The 13,496-nt window shown below is 38.7% G+C and overlaps 3 protein-coding genes across 4 annotated transcripts; 1 reads left to right on the top strand and 2 right to left on the bottom strand.

Annotated features, from left to right (window-relative positions):
- The first annotated feature begins 338 nt into the window (after positions 1–338).
- On the top strand, positions 339–3,054 carry mrpl35 (mitochondrial ribosomal protein L35). The gene is made up of 4 exons (XM_068579990.1): positions 339–388; positions 579–744; positions 1,302–1,446; positions 1,901–3,054. Exons 1-4 carry the CDS (start codon positions 358–360, stop codon positions 2,087–2,089), a joined length of 531 nt encoding a protein of 176 aa, XP_068436091.1. The 5' UTR covers positions 339–357; the 3' UTR covers positions 2,090–3,054.
- reep1 (receptor accessory protein 1) lies at positions 2,207–9,006 on the bottom strand. The gene is made up of 8 exons (XM_068579987.1): positions 8,874–9,006; positions 7,246–7,318; positions 7,070–7,146; positions 6,791–6,911; positions 6,269–6,382; positions 5,987–6,149; positions 4,725–4,972; positions 2,207–4,260 (listed from the first exon to the last, which is right to left on the bottom strand). The coding sequence occupies exons 1-8, from the start codon at positions 8,903–8,905 to the stop codon at positions 4,189–4,191; spliced, it is 900 nt and encodes a 299-aa protein (XP_068436088.1). The 5' UTR covers positions 8,906–9,006; the 3' UTR covers positions 2,207–4,188.
- On the bottom strand, positions 8,937–13,162 carry chmp3 (charged multivesicular body protein 3). 2 transcript variants are annotated; one of them, XM_068579989.1, is made up of 7 exons: positions 12,993–13,162; positions 12,464–12,524; positions 11,650–11,829; positions 11,424–11,545; positions 11,184–11,298; positions 10,893–11,033; positions 8,937–9,070 (listed from the first exon to the last, which is right to left on the bottom strand). In XM_068579989.1, exons 1-6 carry the CDS (start codon positions 13,035–13,037, stop codon positions 10,894–10,896), a joined length of 663 nt encoding a protein of 220 aa, XP_068436090.1. In that variant the 5' UTR covers positions 13,038–13,162; the 3' UTR covers positions 8,937–9,070; position 10,893. The 2 variants fall into 2 exon arrangements, with proteins under 2 accessions (XP_068436090.1, XP_068436089.1); XM_068579988.1 differs by lacking the exon at positions 8,937–9,070 and having other exon boundaries at positions 10,072–11,033.
- Positions 13,163–13,496: the final 334 nt, after the last annotated feature.

The following is a 13,496-nucleotide window of genomic DNA, read 5'->3' as shown; positions in this document are numbered from 1 at the left end:
TCAGATAAACATTTACAGAGTGTGACATAGAATAGAAAGACAGATACAGCTGTACAACTATGAAAACATGTTATTTTGTTTGCGTAAAAAAGACACAAATCTACCTTCATACAAAAGTACGTTAATCCACTATTACATTAGGACAGTTATAATTATAGAGTAGCAAAAAAAACAAGTACCACAAAACTGTACTTTGCTATATTTTTTTTAAATAACTTTTAGGATACGTGTCCTTGCAGTAACAAGTAAGCTAGATAGTAAGCTAGGTGGCGGTAATGTGTCGTTAAAGTTGAATGTGAAAACGTTGAAATTTGTCCCAACAGGGCTCCGTATTTACGACAGTATTCAGGAGAAAACATGGCGGCCTCCCTGGCGAGAAGGGTGTCCGGTGTGTATTTACAATTTGACATTTATACATTTTCATGTCACACTCCTCATTCCGTAAATGTTTAGTAACATTTCCGTATTTTAATGTACCCAACTGAGAAATTGTGTATTCCGTGAAGGTGCTACAACTGAGACAGTGTTTCCTGTGACTCCTGTCGTGTGTGTTTCCATGTTGTCCTTGTGCTCCACAGGGCTGCTGAGGCCGCTGTCGGTCTCTCTGTGTTCAAAGGCACCGCAACTCCGTCGGCTCTCCAGCCTCCTCCAGCTTCAGCCTGTCTCCCGCTCCGCCGCAGCCGCTGTCTGCGCTCCTCTGCGAGCTGCAGCGAGTCTGACGCCCCGGTACAACATCCTACAACGGTACAGGGCCAGAAGGAGAGCTCCTGCGAGTATTCATATCTACTGTAACCACTTCATAGTATGCTGAAGATATCAACTCATACGTCTCCCCGACTGCTTATCGTGTCAGGGACAACGACTTGCATTATAGTGAACGTTTTACTGAAGCCAACCAAACGTTTGGTTTTGACTTGAGCTCCGTTGCTCTATTTATGGGAAATCCCAATACTACAACATTGTATATTGTTTATACTCCGTGTACCTTTAGTGGCCTCAAAATCCAAGACAATTGCAGTCTGAGGAGGTGCAAAAAAGGTGCTTTGTTCAATATTTATTGTCACAAATTTATTGGAATGATTGAATACCCCAAAAACTAAAGCGCCACAATCAAAATGCTCCTCTCAACATTTGTATCTGGAGTAAGTAATCTCAGAGAGCAAAATATCAAAACCTGACCAAATTAAACAAACTTACTTGTGTCAAGTTCCAAGATATCGTTCTGTAATTTGAGTGAATTGAACTTAAACAACATGAACAATTCTTGTGATCTCTCTTTCTGCTTCCCTGTGTTGTTGCAGGGTAACGCCACTTATTCCCAGTCTGACTCTACAACTTAGCAGAAGTCTGACGTATTTCAGTCTGAAGAAGGGGAAGAGGAAGTCTGTGAGATCTGTGACTCAAAGGTTCATGAGGCTGCATTGTGACCTTTGGATCAGACGCAAGGTACGTGTCTTTAACTGAACTTCCAATATCACCATTAGATTATAGAGGTAAACTTTTTACCTAAAATATATATATATATATATATATATATATATATATATATATATATATATATATATATATATATATATATATATATATATAAATAACTAAGATGAGAGCAAAGAACCCTGAGATCAGAGAAAAAGGAATAATTGTATAATCTTTCTTTTGATAATAAATGACAACGGGTGCCACAGACCCGAACACAACACAAAGGTTAAACTCACTTTCCTTTTATCAATATTTTTTTTCCAGATGACATTAACTCCATACCTTATGTTTTGAGAAGACATACATTCACATGTTTCTATGATGGTTGTTTCTTACAGTAGTTTTGAGGGTTAAATATTTTTGGTCAGACAAGGGCTAAAAACAGTGTTTCTAAGCTGACTTATTGTTCATGTGTAAACAGGCTGGATACAAGAAGAAACTGTGGAAGAAGATGCCTGCCCGACGAAAGCGTCTGAGGGAGCATGTATTCTGTAACAAAACACAGACCAAGCTTTTGGATAAAATGACAACCTCTTTTTGGAAAAGGAGGAACTGGTTTGTTGATGATCCATACCTGAAATACCACGATAGGGTCAACCTCAAACTGTAATTTGCTACAGTGATTTGTTTTCCGTTTGAAAATAATGTATGTAATAAAATCATATATCTTAAATGATCATGTCCATTTACATGCTGTTTTAAGATGAACACAAAGATGAACACGCAGTCAAAGTTTTGCTTCATATTTAATGGCTCGATTTAAACAATATGTAACCTAGTTAGAACAATAAATTGACAAATGAACCATCATGGAACCCTTTCGCTGCTTTTTTTTTTTTTTTACATTTCACAAACAAGTTGAAATTTAAGTAATTTTGATATTCTGGCCTGCCAGAACAAAAAAGTCTCAGGGTAACTTAAGTAGTGTCTCCTTATTAATAAAGTAAAAGTAGCTAAATTATCAGTAAATAAGACGTTATTCATATATATATGTAAAGCCAATGTGTGTATAGTCGTTACATTTCATTATCTTTCAACAAAGCAACCAAAAATGACTGTTTACCAGCAAGGCATCTTAAAACCATTTAAGAAATCAAATTTCCATACAAATTAATAACAAACATCATGCAATGATGAATTTCACACACGTATACAAATCTGCTACTCAGCGACATGTTTCTTTTTCTCTGTTTTACTTTGCATGAATCTTAATAGAAGAAAATCCTCTCCAGCACAAACACTTATACTAACATTGTGACACAATCAGATTTTTCCTTTGAAATCTTTTTCATAATTTATCCATTAAAAGGACATTTTGAGCATAAGTGTATCTACAACATCAGAGTGAATGACGTGTAAACAGAGCAGTTGTACCTGAGAAGCTTTTGTTTCAAACTTCAAACCACCCTTAATGATACAGATACAATGATGAATACCATGAAACTGCAGCAGATGTCCAACACTGTGACGCTTTGTGTAAAATGTTGCTATGATTCAGGCTCAGTGAATTAAGTAAGTCATGAAAACAAAGTATCACCATGCAATGTTTACTTAAATGCAAGTTTGTAAACCTGCAAAGAAATAAAGTCACTCCTAAAAACTAAGCAAGTAGAAGGTAAGTGTTGGGTTTCGTGTTGCTCAGTTAACAGCAGAACACTACACAGTGATTTCAAACATGGAAACAGATCAATATACAGTAAATAAATACTCATCCTTTTTCTCCTCTAGTTGAAAGTGACTTTCTTAATTGGCTGAACAGCAGATTGTCTACAACAGTCTGCTTTACCCAGGAAACGTCTTAAAGTAGTGACCTCATGTATCCGTGATGCAAATGCTAATACTAGTTACAGAGTAATTATGTATTTCACACAGAAGATTTAAGCAATAATGATCAACTTATCTGTGATAATATTCAGCTACTATTGTTTTGGCCATTTCAGAGTATCAAGGGCAGCAATTGTATATTCTAAACATAGTGCAAAATGATTGTTTAATGTGAACATAGTTGTGATAGAAATACTTATCTCACGTGTGGAGACTTTTTTTTTTAATGTCTTGCATTAAGGCTTATTAGAGAGGTAAATCACAGAATATTGTCTGCCACTGCTGTCTGACTTTTCATTATTACAAAGGGAGGTTGTCTCATCTCGGAATAGGTTTTTGGGTGATTCCTGAATACCTTAATGTGATAATCAGTGCAGAACTCAGCAGGTCACAGATGTTTCTTGATATTGAATAGGGGTAAAAACGGCCTTTTCTTTTGATCCTTGGCTTTTAACAGATTCTCTAAGAGTGAACATGTCGCTCTCAATGTTTATTTAACTATTCAGTGACAGTACATTCTGTTCAATAAACAGCGTACTAATAACTGGGAAGACACACATGCAATTGCCTACCCACACCGGATATATAAAAACAATCAAATCAGAAAGATGAAGTACACAAAAACTGTACATAAATACATATTCAAGAACCCACAAACTCAAAATGTCTATTAGCATAAAGCCCATTCATTCATTTGTACGATCTTAATGTCACAAACGTCATTGTTTTTAAATCATGAGCCATATACTATCTATAGAGGGGTCATCATAGGTCACTTTGGTAATACCTTATTCCAAAGCAAGGCTGCTTTAGTCATGTAGCTTTTGGCCATTCAGTGTTTTACTTCTTGCAGCAAAGGCAGCTGGAGTAGTCTTTAGGACAGTTTCACATGGCTTCATTGTTTGAAGAAAGAGCGCTCCTGGATCTTGTGAGAGGCCTTAAGACTCTAAGAGGAGGCTGGAAGGGAGCATAGATGCAAAGGTTAGCAAGAGACAAGTATAAATATCGCTAGTGTTATCCTTAAAAACAGTGCTAATGTATTAATGAACACCCATTCACTGAAGGGAATGATTGTGCAGAATCATTTCCATAAATATAGAAGTTACTGTCAGGGCTGAACTACACTGGAAGGCAATCCATGTCGTTATGTCAACCATTTCCAAACAAGTGAGCAACCGCAACCATGCAAGAGAACGATCACACATTCATTTGAACTCAACAATTAGCATGGATATTATAATTCATCAGTGCAGAAATACTATTGGCAGCCAGACTCTCCACATTTGCACAAGTACTGAACCATAATGAATTACTTAGCTACACAGCAACAGAAATTAGTGGATCGGTGGGTAAATCACCACTCTCAAGGGGCAGTTAGAGTCAGGCAGCAGCTGAGCAGCCACGTTGACGAGGCAGTCTACCTCAGGAGCCTTCTTCTTAAACAGCCTGAGCTGTGGAGAGCTTGATGCTGCCTGCACCCCTTTCCCCACCTCCTCAGGCTGCTCCGGAGCTGGAGGAGAGGGGGGTGGAGAAGGTGTGGAAGGTGGGGAGGACTGGGGTGTCAGTGAGGGCGTAATAGTGGTGGATTCAGAAGGTGAAATCGTCTGGGACAGCAACTTCTTGGAGTCCCAACCCAACATCTCATACTCAGTCATGTCAAAATCCTGTCCTGTACCGTGAAAAAATGTTGACGGAAGGAATGAATGACGTGTCTTTTGTCTATTCGATTGAAAGACAAATACTTTGTGTAATTGCTATAAGAGTGCCATGTGATTTCTGTCAGCTGGGATTATGAAAGGACATAGCCTAATGAATTATCAATCTGCAAACCACAGAGCAGAGGAAGTTATGATAAGTCGGGGCCCATTTGTTGCAGCAAAAACAAGCCTGTCCTTTTTAGTATGAGCAGAATTATGTCCAGGACAATTTTTGATGCCATAGAAGAAGGCCAAAACATGTATTTGACAATATTGTTCAAAATAAGTTTGAAAATGCACTTTCTGTAATATATATTTTTCATGTTGTCAACACATTCTTTGAAAAAACAAAATTAAATAATGCTTATATCTTATCTTCTGTAATTTATATATTTTTTTTTCAATTTCACAAACACAATCCTGCTGCCATAACGCACCAAAATATGTATAAATCCGCTGCAGAAAATAGTCCCCAATAAATCACCTGTCAAGCGATCCCAAAGCCTACAGTGTTCAGCTGTCTTAGGAAATTACCAAGCATTTCACAAATTAAAGCTGTGTCTAAATGTTATGTCTACATTTTCTGAACAAAGCAATACTTATCAGATGAAAAACAAGACATCCCATGTAGATAAAAACAAACACATGTTTCCTCATGATGTTAAACGAGGAACAAATCCCCCCAGCTAGATGCGAGTTGTATCACAGGGTGCCGGCAGCCCTGGGAGGCCTGGCCTGCTCCAAACAGGAAGGCAGGGCTAAAGTTGAGGGCCACTCAGTAAAGCAGAGGTTCTAAACAACATATGCCAGCTTGAACATGAAGAGAGAAACCTACAAGATAATCTGTTTCACACAAACAAACCAGTGCACTGCTAGAACATTACAATAGCACTATTGTGGCAAATACTCTCAACACTACAACTGAGTTGTAATATTCCTCCACAGTACAGGGATTTTCTGGGCTGGCCAGAGTAACGTCTGCTCACCCTTGTTGCAGCTCTCCGACTTGCTGCGCATCATAGTCCTGGTCCTTTGCTGAGTGGCTGCAGGCTGCGTAGGGCCAGGGCCGGTGTTCACGGCGTCAGACTGGTAGGATGACAGATCTTGCATGCTGAAACTCCTCAGTCTGTCTGACAGGACCCCTTGGCTCTAGAACAAGTTACAGCAGATGGTAGCGTCAGCGGCCATGTGTGACAGTTGCAGCATAGATCATCTTTTGGGGTGTAAATAATAATCAGGATGAAACAAATATCCAAAGTCTGCTTTACCTTTGTTGCAGCCATAACTGCAGCTGAGGCAGCAACATTCAGCCCCTTTCGCCCATAATGCACAAGGGTGTCATAGCTTTTGTCCTTTGCTTGGCAGATGTACTCATCAATGTCCTGAAACATGGACAAAAAAAAAGCATGTGAACACTGTCGCTGTTTATCATCATCAGAATGTGTCCATGATATTTTATGTGTTGTTTTGACAAGTGTTTCTTATATTGCTTTATTATATTGCTAATCGTCACCAACTCGCTAATGTGTTTCCTGAGAGGAAAAAGGAAAGGAGAAAAGGGAGGAACAGCATGACACTTCCTCTCTCCTGTCCTACAAACACATCTTCAACAGCTAAAGTGGAAAATTGAATTGGCACAAAGGCACTTTTGTGCGCTACACAGCTGCAACGCTCAAATTCTATTAGTTACAAAACCATGCAGACTAACTTAAAGTACACGTTTTCACCTAAGCCTTTCCTTGAACTGCACCAGAAAGGAAAGGAAGCTACAACAAAGGAAGTGTTTTCACCTTTTCTTTTGAGGAAAGCGTAGGATGAACAAACTTCCTGTATAGCACGCTGGAGCCTTTAGTGTACGGGGACAGCAACCACACCACTAAGGCGATCTTCAGTTCGTAGTAGAAAGGAATCCTGTAATGAAGACACAAAGTGAAGGAGCCACTGGTTCAACAAAGCATTATAAAAAAACAAACATGGTTTACATGTTGATGTTACAATGTAGCTTGTGGTATGAAAAGCATCAAGGTATACCATTCAATAATTTACATTAGATATTTGAGGTCACTTACCAACAAAGGAACATGTCTGTAAACACTTCAACAGCAGTGAATAGGGCAAATATTATCCAGTACATCATCCATTTCACCTAAAATGTATCACAGCAGTGGAAGATATAGTTAAAGTACCAACACACAACACCCTCCTGATATAATCTCATAACTATAAATACAAATAATATACTCACATATTCTTTTACATCTTTTGACTTCACAGCTTTATAAGAGGAGTATGCTGGATACAGTGTCCCAAACACAAGTCTAGAAGACAGAAAATGCTCATCAACTCCAGAAACAAATTATTTAACAATGTGGTCCAACAGATATTTAAAATGTGTATGAAAAACATTTAAAATCCAGACATTTTAAATATAATGAATCTTGAATATGGAAAGTAAAAACTACGATGGCAGATATTTAAAATGAGGCTCTTTTAAAATACCTGCGCTAAAATGTTAAATGTGGAAACACTTTATCGGTTTCAATGCATATATTTATGAAATATATTTGTATCCATGAGCGTTAAGAACCACAACCCACATAACTTAACCGGAGAACAGATTGTTGTCAGATCAAAGTAAAACAGGAAAGGTGCAACAGCTTTTCCCTTCCAGAAGGAAGCCATTATATCAGCAATGCAAAGTTAGATTGATCCCTGGCTGATTTGGTGAAACAATCTGTCCACGTGCTTAACTTCAAGCTATGAGGTTAAATTAGCATCCATGTATTTTCTTCCTTTTCTTCAAATGTATTTTGGTGTGTAGACACCTGTGCTGCTGGGTGACCCCACAGAGACTGGGCCCTGTTGAAGCGCTACAGCCAGGCGACAGCTGTGGGAGCGACCTGATCAGATTACTGACCCACATCATGTTGCACCTCTCCGGCCTAACTGTGCTCTAACAGAGTTAAGACTCACAAGGACACTAAAAATAAACACATCATCTGTGGGAGACTGAAATGAAACATGTTAGTTGGAGATGGGACCCAAAAATGAATCACACATCCACGTTATGAACCACCAGTGCTGAAGCAGTTCTGTAACAAGATCTTGCTAATCTAAATTTAATTGGCTCAGTATTTTGAGGTTGGGCCTGCTGCTGGTATACTCCACACAGGCTGCAAAGGCGCTGATTCATACTTTGAGCAGGTAAAAATAACCACAACTTAAATGTCGTTCTATGTTTAATCATTTAAATTCAAAGCAAATATATGTGCAAATATGCACAACTGTCATATTACATGCACAACGTGCACTGTAATCCGAGAAGGCTGACCCATCCCTTTTGTTGTTTTTTTCTAATGTGGAACATCAACAGAGAATATCGCTCCAGTCAAAGACCGCTCCTGTTGTTCACCTCGCAGCTCAGTGACATTTAGCTTTCTTCCAGTGAAAGACGTCTCTGATTTCTGGATGTGACTCATATTATCATATCATGGATGACAATGGATTATTCAACAAATCACGTCACCCCTTTGTCTGTAATTAAACGAGCAGCTGATCACCCTAAACAGTGTCATGCTGCTAAGCTCGTTCATACGGTCTTTACAGGCCTTGCTCAGCATTTCTGCTACTGAAATGGCGAAGTGCAATCCTGTGAAATTTGGACAGTTTTTTTTCCAGCAAAAAAACAAAAAACAAATGGACGTCTGCCCTCCTTACACGCCGCCGTCAGATTCTGATTACATATTAGATCATTTGCGGGGGCTCGTAGAGCGCGCCGCCGATAGCACCGTCCATGAGCGGCTCAAAGACTCGCAACAAGCGAGAACCACAATGTATCGTTAATCGACTTGAAGAAATATTAAAATGACTTACACCACAAGTCTAGAGATGATCCAGGAGACCATTGCGCTGGAGAGGCGACAGGACGCGCTGTCTGCGGGGAGGAGTTTCCTCCAGATGACAGGCGCGTCCAGGCGGCTGCGTCTGGACGCGCGCAGGCAGCAACGTGATGCAGGAGAGGACGACAACTCATATCCATAGATGGCAGTGTTGCATAGATATCGGTATGCCTGGTGGGTAAAGACGACGCCGTCTGGTTTAACAAGTGTTTTTAGATGCGATATGATTGCATGCTTTACTCGATTGGCTCGGAGGCAATTTGGTTAGAAATATGCCTCATATCCAGGGGGGGACTTATTTTCATGATGGAAAAAACTGTCGCATATTTGCTTGATTAAACATATTAGTAGAAATGTCCATCACAACCCCCTAAACACAAATGACGTCTTCAGATTGATTGCTTGACCCCATATTTGTCACTTGTGAAAGAAAACAGCAAATTCTCACAGTGGAGAAGCTGGAACCAGAGGCCACTATTGTGATGCCTGAAATCATTGATTGATTATCAAATTCGTCAGCCCATTTATGTCCTGTCAATTGACTAATCTATGAATCGACAGATTGTTTCAATGCTATATGTCATAATATCACCAAAAATAATTTACTAGAATACGCTCTTAATGGGAATGAAATCTCAAACCTGGGAACACCTGCTTCATTAGAGCTTCTGCACCTTTGGCCTACATACTGAAGCCAATGAACAAGGGGCAAGGTTTTGTTAAAGTACAACAAAAGCTGCTGAGGGAGTGCTGTAACTAGTTGAAATCTAATCCTTTTGTCCATTTTGAAGCCAAGAAATGACTTAAAAACAAAGGTAACCAAAACACTTTACTTTCTTGCCCTTCTGAAAAAGGACTCTGCATATTACTGTCATTGTCCATCAGGTTAAATATAAAATGGTTAAAGAATAATTATTTGACAAGACCGCTATAGTTGAACAGCCAGCAAGCAGATTCACCTGAAAGGATTTTTTGTCAACAGAATTATATTTTGCATACAGTTCAGTTTCTGACCAGTTGAGGGGGCTGTTGCAAGCCAACAGGTTCAGATTTCCCAAAAGCTTTCGAATAAATTAAGACAAACATTTCCTGCTTATTTTGACGTTGAAGGGCTAAATGTATGCTAAGTAATTGCAGAAACAGAATGTAATACAGTTTACTTATTGGCAACCTTAAATCTTAAAAGTTTATTTCCTTATTTTTTCCCAATTCACATAGAAAAATTATATGCACAATACTTCCACAATACATCAGTTCTGCACTAACCAACCCTTCAATTTCCTCTGGATCTTCCTGCTGAGAAGGAACTCAATCATGATACAAAGTCAAACATTTAACGAGCTAAATGTTAATGCAAAGAAAATGGCTTAGGGTGGCATGCGTGCATTCACTTAACATGTATGACCACATATAGAATACATACATATTGACTGTACAGAAAGGAAAATCCATCCACCATCTGTAGTGTCTCACATAATGTAGGCTCGTTACTAGTAAAGAGAACAGCTGTTGCTTACAAAATGTATCCAAAACAACTGCCGAGTAGCGATCAAGGGTGTGATTTAAGTGCAGGGTGGTTATTTAATCGCTTGTTTGGATCATAAATACCCAAGTAGGTCCATCACCATTCCATAACCTAGGACAGATGATATGATGAACCACTATAGGCACAGCAGGCTTTTCATACTTACATTATATACACTTTCAAAAACCTTCTGTTTGACTTTGGATAATAAAGACTTACCGAGGGTTACCCCTGATAATAAAAGACAAAAAGCAAAAACACATTTTTTTCTATCCGAGTAGACCAAATGTTCTATAAAAAAAAAGCTTTTTATAGACATTAACTGTCATAGCACAAAGTTAATCCCAAATGATAATGTAAAATAATAATTAGAATATGAAGCTTGGAGGATGCTCTGCACTGTAAACCCAGCACCAGAAAAGTCTCTGTCCTTATTGAACTGACTTTGACAGAACAGTGGCCGTTCACCTTAGCTCCTCAGAGCTGCCAATCTTGACTGCATTTCTTCAATGTCCTCTTCTGCCTCATCCTCTGAAGCGGCAGCAGCTGCAGCAGGCTTTATTTCAGGCAGGGCGTCTGTGACTTTGTTTGGCGCTTTGCCAAGGGCACCTAGTGAAGCAAATAAAACCATGAAACAGAGCATTAAGTATTACTAATTTGTAGTGTAATTCAATGTGATTCAGACTTGAAGAAAACACAGACAACAAGACAGGAATGAAACAATGTATTGTGATAATTTAGTTGAACAAATTTCTTCACCTGCTGTGATCTCAAAGAGGATCTTGTCAACTTCCTCCTCTGCTGCTTCCTCCATCTCCTCTCCATCTTCCATGCTTTCAAATGTGTCTTCCAGCATTTCTTCAATAATGCCAGCCTGAAAGATTAACATGTATAAACAATACCATGGCTTAGCAACTTTTTCTTGTAAAAGGAGTAATGGTAGATGATGGTCAGATTGTAAGTAAAATGTATCTCTTTGTGTTGGACACTTCTGCTGACCTTCATCATCTCCTTTGATAGTTCCATCATGGTGGCTTGGATCTCTGGGATTTTGACAAGGTTCTGCATCGCTTTCATCACCTCCGTGCTCTTCTGCATGGACCCGGCTACACGCACAAGAGCTAGAAATACACAAAAATGATGATGAAACAGCAAACAGAATTTTAGAGATGATGACTTTAAATATTCCCCTGACCAATCACTAAGACTGTACTCCCAAACTCACCGAGCTGATTCTTCATGCTGAGTTGCACAGAGTTCATATGGGCTTTGGAAGCGTAAAGTTTTGTGACAGCTCGTTTTGACTGAATCATCTCCTTTGCGAGAACCACACACACATCCCTCTGGCCCCTTTTGGCAGCATCTTTGATGGATCTTTTAACTTTTTCTTCTTCCCTTTGAATATCTGAAATAAAAGGGCATGCCATTAAATAAAACACAAAATGAATAACCTAACTAGTTCATTGCATTTAGTGGATGATTAAATTATGCAACAACACATCTACAATCTTATAAAATGTATGGGTTCAGTGCAAAGTGATTTATACTTTTATACTAAAATTATTTGATTTGCTATTTTTCAGTGTGATAAGCCAAGTTTCGAGTTTGTATTTGTTCGAGATGGACAATGTACATTGATGAACACTTTAAATTAAAATGTAAATGCACACAATTACAGCCGCAAGGATGATTTCCATTGCCTGTCCCGCTGCCAGGCTGAGTGTCCTAGAAGAAAAGGTCATGCCAAAGTGCAATAGTAATAAACTACAATCAATTATAGTCTATAGCCAATGAGATAAGTCAGTTGTTGTCAGTTCAAATCAATGCGTTTCAAGATTTCTTAAAGCAAATTGTTTCCATTTTGTCAAGAAATTCCAATTGAAACTAATGAGCTTATCTCTTCGATTTATTTTCAGATAGTTACAAATTATAGACTAATCATGAAACAGCATTATATATGTACAAATAAACGGACATTTTAGAATGAAAAACATCTTTTTATAAAAAAATTACAGTTGTTACCGTTGACTGCATCTTACCTCGAATCTGTCTGTCAATCACTCTCATTTCCTTCCTGATCTTCTGAGACCACTCATTTACCTGAAAAGTCGACATTGTTGTAATATTGCCAGTTGAAGTAACGCTCTTCAATAACACGTTACGTGTAATATCAGACTAAATTAATGCACAGTCACGATGTCAGCTACACTGACGCGAACACGATCAGGATTTGTTTACATTGAAGCGACTGACAACAGACGAGTGTTAGCGTGAGTGCTAACTAGCTCCCTCTTACTACAGACACCAAAACAAAATTGGCTGATCGGTTTTTGTGGCACATAAACATGCGTATAACACTAAAGACTGGACACATACTGCTGGTTAACACCGGGGACGGTTACAGGAACTGTTATTATCTTAAAACGAGACTAACATCAGTTTTTCAGTTAGCAAGTAGTAGCAACAGATTGGAGGAAGTATGCGGAGTTAACCTGACAGCTAACGTTGTCGTCTTATGACGGACTAAACATTCAAAGACAGTCCTGGGATTCAATAGTCAGTATTCACCTGCTCTTTTGGTGATTTATCTGGTGTTCTGCCGAACAGTCCCATTTTGACCACTCAATTCAATGCCAAGCTAACCCACTTGACTAACACTTAGCTAGCTAGCTTAGCTTGTTGAAGCAGCACTTCCTGCTCTTGCGCTTCGGTCCCTCTGGCTCAGTTCGAATAGGAGGGAGCGTGCAGTCCGTCTGGTCCTCATCAAGGAATCATCAAGGAAACAAGGACAAGTGTTCTATTGATGAGGATGAAATCGAACCAGACACACAACCGATACAAATATGTGTTGGCAAATGGTGGTTGGTACATGCAGTTTAATGTGTACAATTATTTTACATGAAAGATATATGTTTTTTTTTAGTGGTCAAAGTTAAAATATCTGTAATAACATTCTGACTCAGAAATCTTAGTTCCAGATACCTTAATTTAAATTCAGACTAACTATAATTAAAATGATTAATTAACATTCAGTCTAAGCAAAAGTTAATATTTCTTATATTTACGCAATTC

The sequence above is a fragment of the Clinocottus analis genome, unplaced genomic scaffold (genome assembly GCF_023055335.1).
Source record: "Clinocottus analis isolate CAN_PGR_092001 unplaced genomic scaffold, fCliAna1.0.p SCAF_17, whole genome shotgun sequence".
Taxonomy (NCBI): Eukaryota; Metazoa; Chordata; class Actinopteri; order Perciformes; family Cottidae; genus Clinocottus; species Clinocottus analis.
The sequence above is the reverse complement of the archived record's forward strand: the minus strand, read 5'-3'. Positions and strand labels throughout refer to the sequence as shown.